The 16,204-nt window shown below is 43.5% G+C and overlaps 1 protein-coding gene across 1 annotated transcript in view; it reads right to left on the bottom strand.

Annotated features, from left to right (window-relative positions):
- Positions 1–16,204, bottom strand: part of MAN2A2 (mannosidase alpha class 2A member 2) — a 243,193-nt gene that overhangs the window by 161,369 nt on the left and 65,620 nt on the right. Inside the window, exon 2 of the mRNA XM_069766155.1 lies at positions 1,227–1,381. Coding sequence (XP_069622256.1) covers positions 1,227–1,358 — 132 coding nt within the window. The 5' untranslated portion in view covers positions 1,359–1,381. The remainder of the gene's footprint in view (positions 1–1,226; positions 1,382–16,204) is intronic.

The raw sequence follows: 16,204 nt of genomic DNA, 5'->3' as shown, positions 1-16,204 counted from the left end.
TAAAAACTGAAGGTCATAAATGTATCATGGTAAAGCCTGTCTGGAAAGTTACAGAGTTACTTAGGGCAGAAGAGACTTGTACTGAACTCAGGATTCAATGTTATATTGTAAATATTTTCTAGGTATATACCACAGTGTATATATATGGAAGATATAGAATATACCATAGTCTATATACATGGGAGATATAGTACCACAGTGTATACACATGGGAGATATAGTACCACAGTGTATATACATGGCGGATATAGAATATACCACAGTGTATATACATGGGAGATATAGTACCACAGTGTATATACATGGGAGATATAGAATATCCCACAGTGTATATACATGGGAGATATAGTACCACAGTGTATATACATGGGAGATATAGTACCATAGTGTAAATACATGGCGGATATAGAATATACCACAATGTATATATATGGGAGATACAGTACCACAGTGTATATACATGGGAGATATAGAATATACCACAGTGTATATACATGGGAGATATAGTACCACAGTGTATACACATGGGAGATATAGTACCATAGTGTAAATACATGGCAGATATAGAATATACCACAGTGTATATACATGGGAGATATAGTACCATAGTGTAAATACATGGCGGATATAGAATATACCACAGTGTATATACATGGGAGATATAGAATCTACCACAGTGTATATACATGGGAGATATAGAATCTACCACAGTGTATATACATGGGAGATATAGTACCACAGTGTATACACATGGGAGATATAGTACCATAGTGTAAATACATGGCAGATATAGAATATACCACAGTGTATATACATGGCAGATACAGTACCACAGTGTATATACATGGGAGATATAGAATATACCACAGTGTATATACATGGGAGATGTAGAATATACCACAGTGTATATACATGGGAGATGTAGAATATACCACAGTGTATATACATGGGAGATATAATACCAAAGTGTATATACATGGGAGATATAGAATATACCACAGTGTATATACATGGGATATATAGTACCACAGTGTATATACATGGGAGATATAGAATATACCACAGTGTATACACATGGGAGATATAGCAGTGTTTTCTGTGGATGCTGAAATAAAATTCCTTGGAAGGTTCAATAAGCAAATGACCTTCAGTTCTTTGTTCGCAGTCCTCCATGTCTTTATGTGGTAACGCTTAATGATTAAACATTGATTGGGATTTTCTCATACCCTGGGAAAGTTGCCTCCGTTCTGTCTCCTGGGAGGGTCGTGTTGCACTTTGTCCAGCATAAGATATAAAGAGAAGACGGCCACACAAAAGATGGCCGCTCCACACACAGTCACCTGCTTCTTCAGTTTCATCCCTGGGAGCTGTAAGGACAGACCTGGAAGAAGATCACACAAACCACATCCTTACAGATCTGATTTATATAATAGTTTGCAGAAGATTTGCAGATATACATTTTTTTCATTCAGCATTCCAAAAAGACAACCAATAGAGGATTATATACGGTAATTACATTCTACACCCCAAGCCATTTATCAACTTGCTTAGATTTTAATGAGCTCCACAGTCATATAGCAAGTTGATCCCTTTATGACCCCAGAGTGATGCTCCAGCAGCAAGAAATCACGTATTAAAGTTCTGTATATATGTGTGTGTGTCAGTGCATTGGGACGTGACGATGCCCGTAAAGCTCTCCAGCCTCGCGCTGTATTCCCTGCCATGTACTGGAGTCAATGACCTGTCAGTCAACCAGAGGACGTGCGCTAGGCTGTGCATACAGCGCGAGGCTGACAAGCTGTAAGTGCATCGTGATACCTCTATGCACTTCCTGAAAAACAGAACTTCAAAACGTGATTTATTTCTTGATGGTAGAGCTTTGGGGTCATAAAGGGATCAACTTGCTTATCATTTAAAGGGTTATAAAGTCATATAAATGGTTTGGGGGCATAGAAGATTCTGACAGGTTCCCTTTAACATTCTATCGGATATAAACATATCAATATAAATTTGACTTAAGAAAGCCTCTACATTGCAGCTGTATCATGGGCTCCTGACAACCGCTATGTGAGACTAAGCCTTGGACCTTGAAACTTCTGGTGGCCAGAAATGTATAATTTACCTTTCAGTATACGTACCCACAATCCGGAATAGCAGCGTTTTGGAGACGGCTCACCTGCGTTGCGACCAAAACGCTGCGTTCTAGGTTACAAGCACAGTAGACGGGATTAATAGAAATCCCATTCCCGCCGCGCTTCTATTTGACGCTGCATAAACTCACCCGCTGTGTGGGTTTACGACCTGCAGCAAGCCAATTATTTGCATTGGAGAAGATAGCCTTCTCTGCGTAGTCTCACCCATAACCATTCAATAGATGCGGTCAATCCGCATGGCTCAATGAACACGTGCAGATTTACCTGCGTGATTGGAATGCAGCATTTTCGATGCAGCGTAGATATGTTGCATCCAAAACGCTGCTATCACTGGATCGTGGGCACATAGCCTAAAGCTGTGTGAAGAAAAGCAATGCGTTTGGAGCTTTGTGCTAGAAAAAAAAGAGTCACGGAACTCAAGTAAAGCACCAATCCATCATGGAAGTGGTCTCGATAATGTAAGCTCCCTGCCCCTAGTAACACACTTGACAGTCGCCATCTTCTGCTCCTCCCTAGGCAGCTCGCTCCCGATCCGCCAACTTCTGATTGTCCGGAAGTCAGAGGTAATAGTCACATGCTCTCAACATAAGTCTATGAGAGACTTGTTCTGGCCCTGTTCCGGCTAGTATGGACTTACGCTGAGTTGTGACTTCCGGATTGCCCACCAAATGTTGGAGTGGTCCGACAGGTCACAAACTTCAGAAGACGACCGGCGCTGTGCCCATAACAGATGAAGATAGAAGGCAAGTATATTACTGGGGGCAGGGAACTTAGATTAGTGCCACCACTCTGGGGGTGAAATTAAAAATAATGCTGGAATAGTGCTTTAAGAAGCATTAATAAATATTAAAATAATTAATATTGGCGTTACCATTCAGATATATGTAGCTCTTTTTCACAAAAATGTATGAGGTTAGAGAATTTATGTTTAAATTATGTACATTATGCTGTCAAAAATGTATGTAAGGTGCTATTTTCAGCGCACCCATGGCAATCTGAGCCGTCTTTGAAAGTAGGATTTTCTGTAAGACATAATTGCTTGTAAGACAGATCCCACATGTGCCCCCATGTGCCAGATCAAAAATTACTCGTTTGTCCAGAGCTTCCACTTTGTCATTAACCCCTTCATGACCCAGCCTATATTGACCTTAATGACCTGGCCATTTTTTTACAATTCTGACCAGTGTCCCTTTATGAGGTAATAACTCAAGAACGCTTCAACGGATCCTAAAGATTCTGAGAAAGTTTTTTCATGACATATTGAGCTTCATGTTAGTGGTAAATTTAGGTCGATAGTTTTTGCGTTTATTTGTGAAAAAAAAACGGAAATTTGGCCAAAATTTTGAAAATGTCAGAATAAAAATTAAAAATTTGAAAATTCCGTTAAACCAGAGAGTTATGTGACACAAAATAGTTAATAAATAACATTTCCACATGTCTACTTTACATCAGCACAATTTTGAAAACATTTTTTTTTTCCTAGGAAGTTATAAGGGTTAAAATTTGACCAGCGATTTCTCATTTTTACAACAAAATTTACAAAATCATTTTTTTTTTAGGGACCACCTCACATTTGAAGTCAGTTTGAGGGGTCTATGTGGCTGAAAATACCCAAAAGTGACACCATTCTAAAAACTGCACCCCTCAAGGTGCTCAAAACCACATTCAAGAAGTTTATTAACCCTTCAGGTGTTTCACAGCAGCAGAAGCAACATGGAAGGAAAAAATGAACATTTAACTTTTTAGTCACAAAAATGAACTTTTAGCAACACTTTTTTTTATTTTCCCAAGGGTAATAGGAGAAACTGGACACCGAAAGTTGTTGAACAATTTGTCCTGAGTACGCCATACCCCATATGTGGGGGGAATCACTGTTTGGGCACACGACAGGGCTCGGAAGGAGTACCATTTGACTTTTTGAATGAAAAATTGGCTCCAATGTTTAGCAGACACCATTTCGCGATTGGAGAGCCCCTGTGTGCCTAATAATTGGAGCTCCCCCACAAGTGACCCCATTTTGGAAACTAGACCCCCCAAGGAAAATATCTAGATGCATAGTGAACACTTTCAACCCTCATGTGCTTCACAAATTGATCCGTAAAAATGAAAAAGTACTTTTTTTTTTGCCTCAATATTTTCGTTTTCACATGGGCAACAGGATAAAATGGATGCTAAAATTTGTTGGGCAATTTCTCCTGAGTACACCGATACCTCACATGTGGGGGTAAACCACTGTTTGGGCACACGGCACGGCTCGGAAGGGAAGGAGTGCCATTTGAGCGCCAAGGAATTTATCTAGATGTGTGGTGAGCACTTTGAACCCCCAAGTGCTTCACCGAAGTTTATAACGCAGAGCCGTGAAAATAAAAAATCATTTTTCTTTCCTCAAAAATTATTTTTTAGCCCGCAATTTTTTATTTTCACAAGGGTAACACGAGAAATTGGACCCCAAAAGTTGTTGTCCAGTTTGTCCTGAGTACGCTGATACCCCATATGTGTGGGTAAACCACTGTTTGGGCGCATGGCAGAGCTCGGAAGGGAGTACTGATGGCTTGGAATGCAGACTTTGATGGAATGGTCTGCGGGCATCATGTTACGTTTGCAGAGCCCTGATGTGCCTAAACAGTAGAAACCCACCACAAGTGATCCCATTTTGGAAACTAGACCCCCCATGGAACTTATCTAGATGTGTGGTGAGCACTTTGAACCCCCAAGTGCTTCAACGAATTTTATAAGGCAGAGCCGTGAAAATAAAAAATCATTTTTTTCCCACAAAAATAATTTTTTAGCCCCCATTTCTTTATTTTTGCAAGGGTAACAGGAGAAATTAGACCCCCAAAGTTGTTGTGCAATTTTTCCTGAGTACGCTTATGCCCCATATGTTTGGGTAAACCACTGTTTGGGTGCACGTTGGGGCTCGGATGGGAGGGAGCACCATTTGACTTTTTGAACGCAAGATTGGCTGGAATCAATCGTGGCGCCATGTCACATTTGGAGACCCCCTGATGTGCCTAAACAGTTGAAACCCCTCAATTCTAACTCCAACACTAACCTCAACACACCCCTAATCCTAATCCCAACTCTAACCATAACCGTAATCACAACCCTAACCCCACACACCCCTAACCACAACCCTAACCACAACACACCCCTAACCCTAATCCCAACCCTAACCACAAGCCTAACCCTAACCCCAAAACACCCCTAACCCTAATCTTAACCCTAACCCTAATTTCAACCCTAACTCTAGTTCCAACCCTAACCCTAAGGCTATGTGCCCACGTTGCGGATTCGTGTATGGATTTTTCCTCACCGTTTTTGAAAAATCCGCAGGTAAAACACACTGCGTTTTACTTGCGTATTTACCCCGGATTTCCAGTATTTTTTGTGCGGATTTCACCTGCGGATTCCTATTGAGGAACAGGTGTAAAACGCTGCGGAATCCACACAAAGAATTGACATGCTGTGGAAAATACAACGCAGCGTTTCCGCACTGTATTTTCCGCACCATGGGCACAGCGGATTTGGTTTTCCATAGGTTTACATGGTACTGTAAACGTGATGGAAAACTGCCACAAATCCGCAGTGGGCAAACCGCACCGTGTGCGCAGAGCCTAATTCTAACCCTAATCCTAATTCTAACCCTAACACTAATTCTAACCCTAATCCTAATTGCAACCCTAACCCTAGTTGAAAAATAAAAATAAATATATATTTTTTATTTCATTATTTTCCTTACCTATGGGGGTGATAAAGGGGGGCTTTATTTACAATTTTTTTTATTTTGATCACTGTGATCGATTCTATCACAATGATCAAAATGTACCTGGAATGAATCTGCCGGCAGCTGTCAGTCGGTGGCGGGGGCAGATCGTGGTCTCCAGCCATGGCCGATGATATTGCAGCATCGGCCATGGCTGGATTGTAATATTTCACAAAGTTTCATAGGTGAAATATTACAAATTGCTCTGATTGACTGTTTTACTGTCAACAGCCAATCAGAGCGATCATAGCCACGAGGGGGCAAAGCCATCCCCCCTGGGCTAAAGTACCACTCCCCCTGTCCCTGCAGGTCGGGTGAAATTTTAGTTAACCCTTTCACCCGATCTGCAGGAACGCGATCCTGCCATGATGCCACATAGGCGTCACAGGTCTGATTGGCACAGACTTTCATGACGCCTATGCGGCGTCACAGGTCAGGAAGGAGTTAAAAGAACCTTAGTACTCGGCATGTACATGTTCATTAATACTGATCATTCTGCTTCCTTATCCTATATATGTAACATTACAGTAAGCATCCCGAATAATAATATACAGCCAGCTTGAAAAATGGGTATGTTTGATATTACATAAATGAAGATAATAAAATCTGGGACAAATTTCTGAACAAATACTGTGGCATGTAAAAGTGTGTAAAAGTGTGGACACCCCTGGCAAAAATTTCTGTCACTGTGTGAACAGTTAAGCAAGCTGAAGATGAAATAATCTCTAAAAGGCTTAAAGTTAAAGATGACATATTTCCTTTTTATTTGGGGGAAAAAAAATATACAGTGAAGGAAATAATTATTTGATCCCTTGCTGATTTTGTAAGTTTGCCCACTGACAACGACATGAACAGTCTATACTTTGAAGGGTAGGTTAATTTTAACACTGCAAGATAGAATATCAAAAATAAAATCCAGAAAATTACATTGTATAAATTATATTTATACAATGTATAAATATACAGGAGAAGGCTATAAGAAGATAGCAGAGCTTTTTCAAGTTGCCCTTTCCTCAGTTTGAAATGTAATTAAGAAATGACAGTTAACGGTAACAGTGGAGGTCAAGATAAGGTCGGGAATACAAAGCAAATTTTCAGTGAGAGCTGCTTGTAGGACAGCTAGAGAGGCAAATCAGAACCCCCGATTGACTGTAAAAGACTACAACGATTTAGCAGACTCGAATTGTGGACAGTGGTCTACTGCAGGGGTGTCAAACTGCATTCCTCGAGGGCCGCAAACCGTGCATGTCTTCCTTAGCATTGCACAAGGTGCTCGAATCATTCTCTGTGCAGGTGATTAAATTATCACCTGTGCAATACAAGGAAATCCGGAAAACATGACCTGTTTGCGGCCCTTGAGGAGTGCATTTTGACACCCCTGGTCTACTGTTCAGAGACACCTGCACAAATATGGCCTTCATGGAAGAGTCATCAGAAGAAAACCTCTCCAGTGTCAGCTTAAAATTCAGCATCAGAAGGAAAAGAACACCCATGGCAAAATTCACAATAGCCTACCTCAAAAGGCAGAAGTTGAAGGCTTTACAATGGCCCTCACAGTCCCCTGATCTGAACATCATTGAAAATCTGTGGCTAGAACTCAAAATAGCAGTGCATGCAAGACCACGCAGGAAACAATTTTCCAAGGAAGAATGGATGAAAATCTCTCAAAGCAAGAATTTAAAGACTCTTGGCTGGCTACAAAAGGCATTTACAAGTTTTAATAATTTCAAAAGGGGGTGCTAACCAAGTGGGGTGTCCAAACTATTGCATAGGTCCATTTTCCTTTTTGTAATTTTTAAAATGTAAAAGATAAAAATAAATAAACTGGGTAAAAAAAGTATTTGATACACTGACGATTTTGCACGTTTTCCCACCTACAAAGAATTTAGGGGTCTGTAATTTTTATCGTAGGTACACTTCAACAGTGACAGATACAATCTTAAAAAAATCAAGAAGATCACATTGTATGATTTTTAAATACTTAAATTGCATTTTATTGCATTTGATTACCTACCAACCAGAAATAATTCTGGTTCTCACAGACCTGTTAGTTTTCTTATTACCATAGTCCTAGATGTTAGGGCGTTGAACACTTCAAAAATCATAAATAAACATTATCTATTAAGGGTGAGTACCATAAAGACAAAAAGTGATTTCTAGCTGAGTTTAAAAAATAAATATCTTTATTAAATAACATTAAATTTATGGGGAAAAAAACACTAAAAAGATAGGACAAATTGGCCTCCATAAAGGGAAAGAAGCAGCTGTTTGGGTTAAATGGGTATAAAATGAGGAAAAATTGAGGGAATATGCTTAAGATATTATGCAGACACTGCTGGAAATATGAAACAGTATTAGGAGCCCCAGTGGATAAAAATATTCCAAATTAGGGTAAAAGTATACCTAAATAATGATTTAAAGCAGTGTGGTTGATGCCAGCAATTTTTGCCCGGGGGGACAATGGGGGTTGGATCATAAAAGCTGGAAATAATACAATTCCCTTTGAAAAGAAGTTTCCTCCAATATTACCCAAAATTCACATTTGCATACACACTCCATATGGCGGCATAGTTTCAGAAGTATTTATCATAGATATAAAGTAATTGCTTGTACCTGAAGGACAATGGTGCAGAGTTTAGAGGGAATGTGGGGCTGCTGTCTTCCCTGCCATTTCGCATAGTGCTTTTTCCAGGGGCGTGTTTTCATGGTACCTACCCATAATAGATTATGTTTATTTCTTTTAGTTTTTCTTTAAGAAGCACTCCTACTCTGCACTGATTACCTGCATTAATTGCACCTGTTTGAACTTGTTACCTCTATAAAAGACATCTGTTCACACACTCAATCACACTCAAACCTTTACTCCATGTCCAAGACCAAAGATCTGTCTAAGAACACCAGGGACAAAATTGTAGACCTGCACAAGGCTGGCATGGGCTACGGGACAATAGGCAAGCAGCTTGGTGAGAAGGCAACAACTGTTGGCACAATTATTAGAAAATGGAAGAAACACAAGCCGATTGTCGGTCTTCCTCTGTCTGGGGCTCCATATAAGATTTCGCTTCGTGGGGTAAGGATTGTTCTGAGAAGAGTCAGGAATCAGCCCAGAACTACACAGAAGGACCTGGCAAATGACCTGAAGAGAGCTGGGACCACAGTCTCAAACATTATCATTAATAACACACTACACCGTCATGCATTAAAATCCTGATGGGCACGCAAGCTCCCCCTGCTAACCCCAGCACATGTCCAGGCCAATTTGAAGTTCACCAATGACCAACTGAATGATACAGGGGAGACATGGGAGAAGGTCATATGGTCAGGTGAGAACAAAAAAGAACCTTTTGGCATCAACTTCATTTGCCGTGTTTGGATGAAGAAGAAGGATAAGTATAACCCCAAGTGCATCATTTCAACCGTGAAGCATGGTGGAGGAAACCTCATACTTTGGGGGTGCTTTTCTACAAAGGGGACAGGATGACTGCACTGTATTGAAGGAAGGATGAATGGGGTCATGTATTGCAAGATTTTGACCAACAACCTCCTTCCCTCAGTAAGTGCATTGAAGATGGGTTGTGGCCGAGTCTTCCAACATGACAATGACCTGAAACACACAGCCAGGGCAACTAAGGAGTGGCTCCATAAGAAGCATTTCAAGTCAAGGTCCTGGAGTGGCCTAACCAGTCTCTAGACCTGAGCCCAATAGAAAATCTTTGGAGGGAGCTGAAACTCAATGTTGCCCAGAGACAGCCCCGAAACCTGAAAGATCTGGAGAAGATCTGTATGGAGGAGTGGGCCAAAATCCCTGCTGCACTGTGTGCAAACTTGGTCAAAAACTACAGGAAATGTCTGACCTCTAATTACAAACAAAGGTTTCTGTACAAAATACTAAGCTTTGTTTTCTATTGCATCTGTGGCACCCCTAGGGGTATTTGCCACAAAAATAGTTACTGACAGTAAATGCAAATACTAAAATAGCAAGACTGCACTACCACCTCCGGCCAGAAGGGGGAGCTCCAGAGACTCCCCTTGATCCATTCTGGTCTGAGAGAAGAACTGGCAGTTGGGCTAAGGAGCTGATAGTGAGAGGTCATACAGCTGAATTTCTAACAGCCCTATGACGGTTTCCAGGCCCAAATCACCGGCCTGAGGAGAAGAGGGATAGAGAAAAAGGACATTGTGAGAACCGGGTAGCATTAATCACTACCCAGAACAGGCGCAAAGACGGATACCGGATCCGTGGCTGTATTCATTATATATAATACAGCAACCGGAAAAACGTGAGGTGATATCAGCTTCACTAGGGCCGGACGCAGCAACAGACACAGAGTTCAGCGGTACTCCCAGAGGGGGTAAACCGATAAAAGGACTCGGGTTGCCCGTCGAACCAGGACCCGGAGGGGACAGATTGGGCCGGCAGCCAGTTCACATACAGCAGCAGGGCCACACAGAAATTGCGCACAATAAGAGGCGAAGACCCCGGCAGGGTCAAAGTAACTCAGAGTTCCCATATAGACTCCGGTGACAGGACTGGTTGTAAATCCTTTTATGTTAAAGTAAACTGGTTAAACGTTTCAGTGCCTCAGTCTTTCATTTGGACAATAGCCATCTATCCAGGATCGGGATCGTCACCGCTGGGAGAACCTGCTGCTGATCAAGTAAGTGCCTGTCCCCTCATGATACCCCTTACACTGTGCATTGTTTGAGGCCACAGCACCGGGTCAAGCCACCCGTGACATCCCCCTCAAGAGACAGACTCCATTGGTCCGGTGCTGGGTATCCCGGTCTCCTGGGCGTCACAATTGGCGTCACGAACAGGATTCAGCCAGCCCGTATACCGGGTATTGTGTGCCGTGATTGGAGCCCAAAACTGTGAAAACTGGGATGAAAAATCTTGAAAATTGACTTTATTAAAGAAAAATCCATTCCCCATTGAAAACTATTGAAAGTGACTTTTCCCCATTGGTTATAATGGAGTAAAGATGGCCGCCATCCCCTGAGGTAATCACTTCATAACCGTTAGGCACGAGACTGTTAATTGAGCTACGCCATCACCTGAGCCCCAGTCTAACTGAAAAACTTCAGAATCCGCCATTACAGAGCGCGGTGGGTGGGAGCAGCAGGGGGCGTGTCATTGTGGGCGGCACCAAGCTGAGCGCTCTGACATCAGAGCAAGGGGAAAATCGATCCTGCTGCACAGCGGAACGAATCTACACTATCCCGACGGAAGCGGAGGACCGGAAGGGTCCGGATTAACTAAGGGGGCACAGTATGTCGCAGCACGGAGACGCCGCAGCACCCGGTAATGCAGCTGAAAGACAGAGTGTCAATAGAGAGTCCGGCAGCGCAGCGGTGCAAGGAGTGGCGCCCATCATGCCGGTGCTGATGCCATATACCCCGGGTGGCCCATGGCTTCCAATGTATGAAGGTGAGCCTAATACCCTTGACGATTTCAGAGAAAAGATGCTGGCCCATTTTGACATGTTCCCTGTGGGTGAAGTTCAGCGTGTTAGTCTCCTGATGATGCAGTTAAGTGGCTATGCTAAGCGAGAAGTCACAGCATGGGCAGCTGATCTAAAAGGCACTGTTGAACGCATATTTGCTGGATTAAAAGCTACATTTGAAACCACGGCCAGCAGCAAAGCTAAAATACGATTCTTTAATTGCAAACAAAAAGCTAATGAGGGCGTGAGAGACTTTGCCTTAAACCTGCAGGAAGCCCTTAAATCACTTACACTGGCTGAACCCATTTTTAACACCGGAGCGGATAAACTGCTAAGAGATCAATTTATTGAGGGACTCTACACCCCTTCTCACCGGGGGCATGTGAGCATGCTTGTTTTTAAGAACCCTGAATTGACATTTGCCCAATTAAAGGAGAGCGCTATACGTCTCCAGCTGGCAGAGGCACCTCGGGATCAGGATCCTGCGCAACCCATGGCAGAGGCACCTCAACAACAGGGAGTGCCAGTGACATCAGCTATGTCTGGGGCCATTGCTAAGCCCCTGGGGCCCAGTACTAATGAGGCTCTTCAACAAAAGCTTGACTCTTTAGCTGATGTTGTTGCTTCAATGGCTAAAACCATGCAGGAGATGAGAGGACACAAGATGGAGTTGGCAAACTGTAGAGAGGATGTTCCATGGATGAGACCCCGGAGATACCCGACATGGAGAGGACGACCCCGCGACCGCTACCAACCGGATGGACAGCCCATTTGCCGCCGTTGCCAGCAGCCGGGCCACTTTGCACGAGATTGTGATTTAAACGGGAATCCCCTGGGAATGCGGGCCGCTTCGCAGGAATGAACTTTCAAGGCCCAACACCCTGGCACGACAGGTACATCGGAGGACGACCCATTATCCCTATCGTGCTGGACGGAATTCCCCTCAACGCTTTGCTGGACACAGGTTCCCAGATTTCATCTATACCGTATATCCTTTATAAGAGGTACTGGGCTGATGCAGATATTGATAAAGGGCCCTCTGATGTTGAACTAGATATATGGGCCAGTAATGGTAAGTTGGTACCGAAACTAGGATTCAGGGAGATGACCATAAAGATTGGTAAAGTAGAACTGAAGAAACAGGGTATAATTGTTGTTGATGTTGACCGGCGGAACTGTGAACCAACTGTATTGATAGGAATGAATGTGTTAGAGAACTGCTTTTCCGAAGTCATTTCTGTCTTACAGCAAATTGCTGAAACTGCCCAATCCTGCCAGCAGAGAGTTCTCCGGAGGGAAATAAAAGTATTGATGTTAAGGCAACAGGTAGAAGTTGCAGGTGGAGAAATCGGCAGTGTGAGGGTAAGTGATCCAACGTCTATTGTAATCCCACCAAAAACAGAAATGCTGGTATGGTGTAGAGCAGCCATTGGTACTAAGGGACGAGATTATCAAGCCTTAATAGAACCAGTGTACACCGACAGCAGGCCCACTATACTCACAGCACGAGGGATAGTCGAGGTACACCGGGGACGAGTGCCGGTACGACTTTTGAACTGTGGAGAGGAAGAGGTCACTTTGCCAAGGTATGCTACAATGGCAAAGCTATATACTGTTGACAACAATGCCATCACAACCATTGAGCCCTTAGAACCAACCTGTCAGGTGGAGGGCAATGGCTCAGATGGAGAAATGGAGGATTGGTGCCAACAGCTACACGTGGGCATAAATTCAACACCTACCCATCAAAAACAAGGGGTGTATAGGCTAGTGACGGAATATGAACAAGTCTTCAGTAAACACCCATTGGACTTCGGACGGATAGAAGGGGTAGAACACACAATCCCCACAGGTGACCATCCCCCAATAAAAGAAAGATATAGACCCATACCGCCCGCTCACTATCAATGTGCAAAAGATATGCTGAGGGAAATGAAACAGGCCGGGGTAATAAGAGACAGCTGTAGCCCCTGGGCGGCCCCTCTAGTGATTGTCAAAAAAAAGGACGGAACCATGAGAATGTGCGTAGACTACCGGAAGATTAATAACATCACCCATAAAGACGCCTACCCCTTGCCTAGGATAGAAGAGTCCTTAACTGCTTTGAAATCTGCTAATTATTTTTCCACCTTAGACTTAACAAGCGGGTATTGGCAAGTCCCTGTGGCTGAGCGAGATAAGGAAAAGACGGCATTCACCACACCAATGGGTCTATGTGAATTTAATCGCATGCCGTTCGGACTCTGCAACGCATCCGGTACCTTCCAGCGGCTGATGGAATGTTGCCTCGGACACAAGAACTTCGAGACCGTCCTCCTGTACCTAGATGATGTGATCGTCTACTCAAAGACTTACGAACAACACTTAATAGACCTGGCAGAAGTGTTCGAAGCCTTATCCAGGTATGGCATGAAAGTCAAGCCATCCAAATGTCACCTTCTCAAGCCAAAGGTACAGTACCTGGGACACATCGTGAGTTCGGAGGGAGTAGCACCAGATCCCGAGAAAATAAGCGCCATAAGGGATTGGCCAAGACCTACCAGCGCAAAAGAAGTGAGACAATTCCTGGGATTGGTGGGTTACTATCGCAGATTTATAAAAGGATTTACCAAGTTGGCAGCACCCTTGCAAGACACCTTGGTAGGGCAGACGAAGAAACCTTCAAACCGAAACCCTCCTTTTCAGTGGAACGACGAAAGGGAAGACTCCTTTGAACAACTAAAGAAGGCACTAACCGGAGAAGAGGTTCTGGCATACCCAGATTACCATCAACCTTTCATCCTCTACACCGATGCCAGTAATGTGGGACTAGGAGCGGTACTGTCACAAAAGCAAGAAGGTCGGGAGAAAGTCATCGCCTTTGCAAGTAGAAAGCTCCGGCCTACTGAAAGAAATTCAGAAAATTACAGCTCCTTCAAATTGGAACTACTGGCAGTAGTTTGGGCTGTGACGGAGCGTTTCAAACACTATCTGGCCGCTGCAGAATTTATTGTCTATACTGACAACAATCCGTTGACCCACCTGGACACAGCCAAATTAGGTGCGTTAGAACAGCGATGGATAGCCCGGTTATCTAATTACAACTTCATAATCAAGTATCGAGCAGGTCGCAAGAATGGAAATGCCGATGCCCTATCCCGGATGCCACACTTGAGAGATGTAGAAGAGGAAACGGGGGAGCTTGAAGAAATTGAACTACCAGCGTTCCATCGTCCCAAGGCAAAACATCATCAGTCAAGTACCTATCAGAAACAACAAGAGGTGAATTTTAATCCGTTAGCACACCATAGATGGGCTGACACCCAAGACAGCAATCCGGCTGTGAAGTTGGTGAAGGAACTGTTGACTGAGCAAAGTGCATATCCCGATGAGGATGCCCCAGAAGAGACGCATCAACTCTGGAAAGAGAGAGGCAAAATGTTCCTGTATCAAGGGAAGCTCTGTAGAAGATACACCAATCCGAAAACACATGAATTGGTTTGGCAGATTATTGTGCCTAAACAAGATGTGAAGATGGTCCTCGAAGCTTACCATAATGGTGCTGGTCACTTCGGTTGGAAAAAGTTAGAAGTACTTCTAAGAGAAAGATTTTATTGGGTCGGGATGAGAAAATCAATCGAACAGTGGTGCAGAAATTGTGGCCCGTGCAACCTCAGAAGAAACGATCAAAAGAACCAAAGAGCACCACTGCAGCCCATAATCACCAAACAACCACTTGAACTTGTAGCCATGGACCACGTGAAGTTGACACCAAGCCGGTCTGGCTATGTCTATGCCTTGACCATCGTGGACCATTATTCACGCTTCTTGGTAGTAGTACCCGTAAAAGATCTGACAGCAAAAACAGCAGCCAAAGCCTTCCAAACGTACTTTTGTAGACCCCATGGATATCCGGAACAGGTTCTCACCGACCAAGGTACAGCCTTTGAATCAGAGATCTTCAGAGAATTCTGTAATATGTATGGTTGCAAAAAGATCCGGACGACGGCCTATCATCCACAAACAAACGGCTTATGCGAGAAGATGAACCATATTGTAATAGACCTACTAAAGACTTTACCTGAGACAGAAAGGAATCAATGGCCAGAGAAATTGCCTGACTTGGTGGATCTGTATAATCATGTCCCGGTGAGCTCCACCAACTGCACCCCAGCTTACCTTATGCGTGCAAGACCCGGCCAATTACCAATCGATCTAGAAATGGGAATTCTGAAACCAGACGCAGAAGTTCAAGACTCCAATTGGGATATCATACGGCAAAAGCAGTATCGCCAAGTGCAAGAGAGTGTGGAAAGAAGCCTTCAGCAAACTAGAGAAAGACAAGAGCGAACTTTCAACCAGAATGCTCTAGCGACCCCATTAAGACCGGGTGACCAAGTGCTCAAGAGAAATCGTCGAACCAATAAACTGGACAATCAGTGGGAAGCCGTACCCTACACAGTTTTACCAACAAGAGTGGATAATCCTAAAATGTGTCTCATTAGCAAAAACGGAGGCTTAACATCTGTACTAGTGTCAAGAGACAATCTTAAATTATGTCCGGAAGCATTGAAAGAGCCAGACGTTGTCCAGCCAGAACCAGAAGTTATTCAACCCATACAGGTTCAACCAGTAAAGGAAAAAGAAGAGGAAGTGTATCACACCTGTATAGGAGGCTTTCCCAAAACCCTACTAACATACCATGGTGCAGTAGTGGTTCCCATGGTGGCCTTTTACCCAACACCGAACCCAATACCAGAAGTCCCAAGACAGGAAGAGGCTGGCCCCGTACTACAGGAGGTTCCAGGCCAGGAAGAACAGATTCCTGATCAGAGTAATCCCATTCACGGTGGACTTGCCAACTC

Source organism: Ranitomeya imitator, chromosome 4, assembly GCF_032444005.1.
Source record: "Ranitomeya imitator isolate aRanImi1 chromosome 4, aRanImi1.pri, whole genome shotgun sequence".
Lineage (NCBI taxonomy): Eukaryota > Metazoa > Chordata > Amphibia > Anura > Dendrobatidae > Ranitomeya > Ranitomeya imitator.
This window is presented reverse-complemented; position numbering and strand designations above follow the sequence as displayed.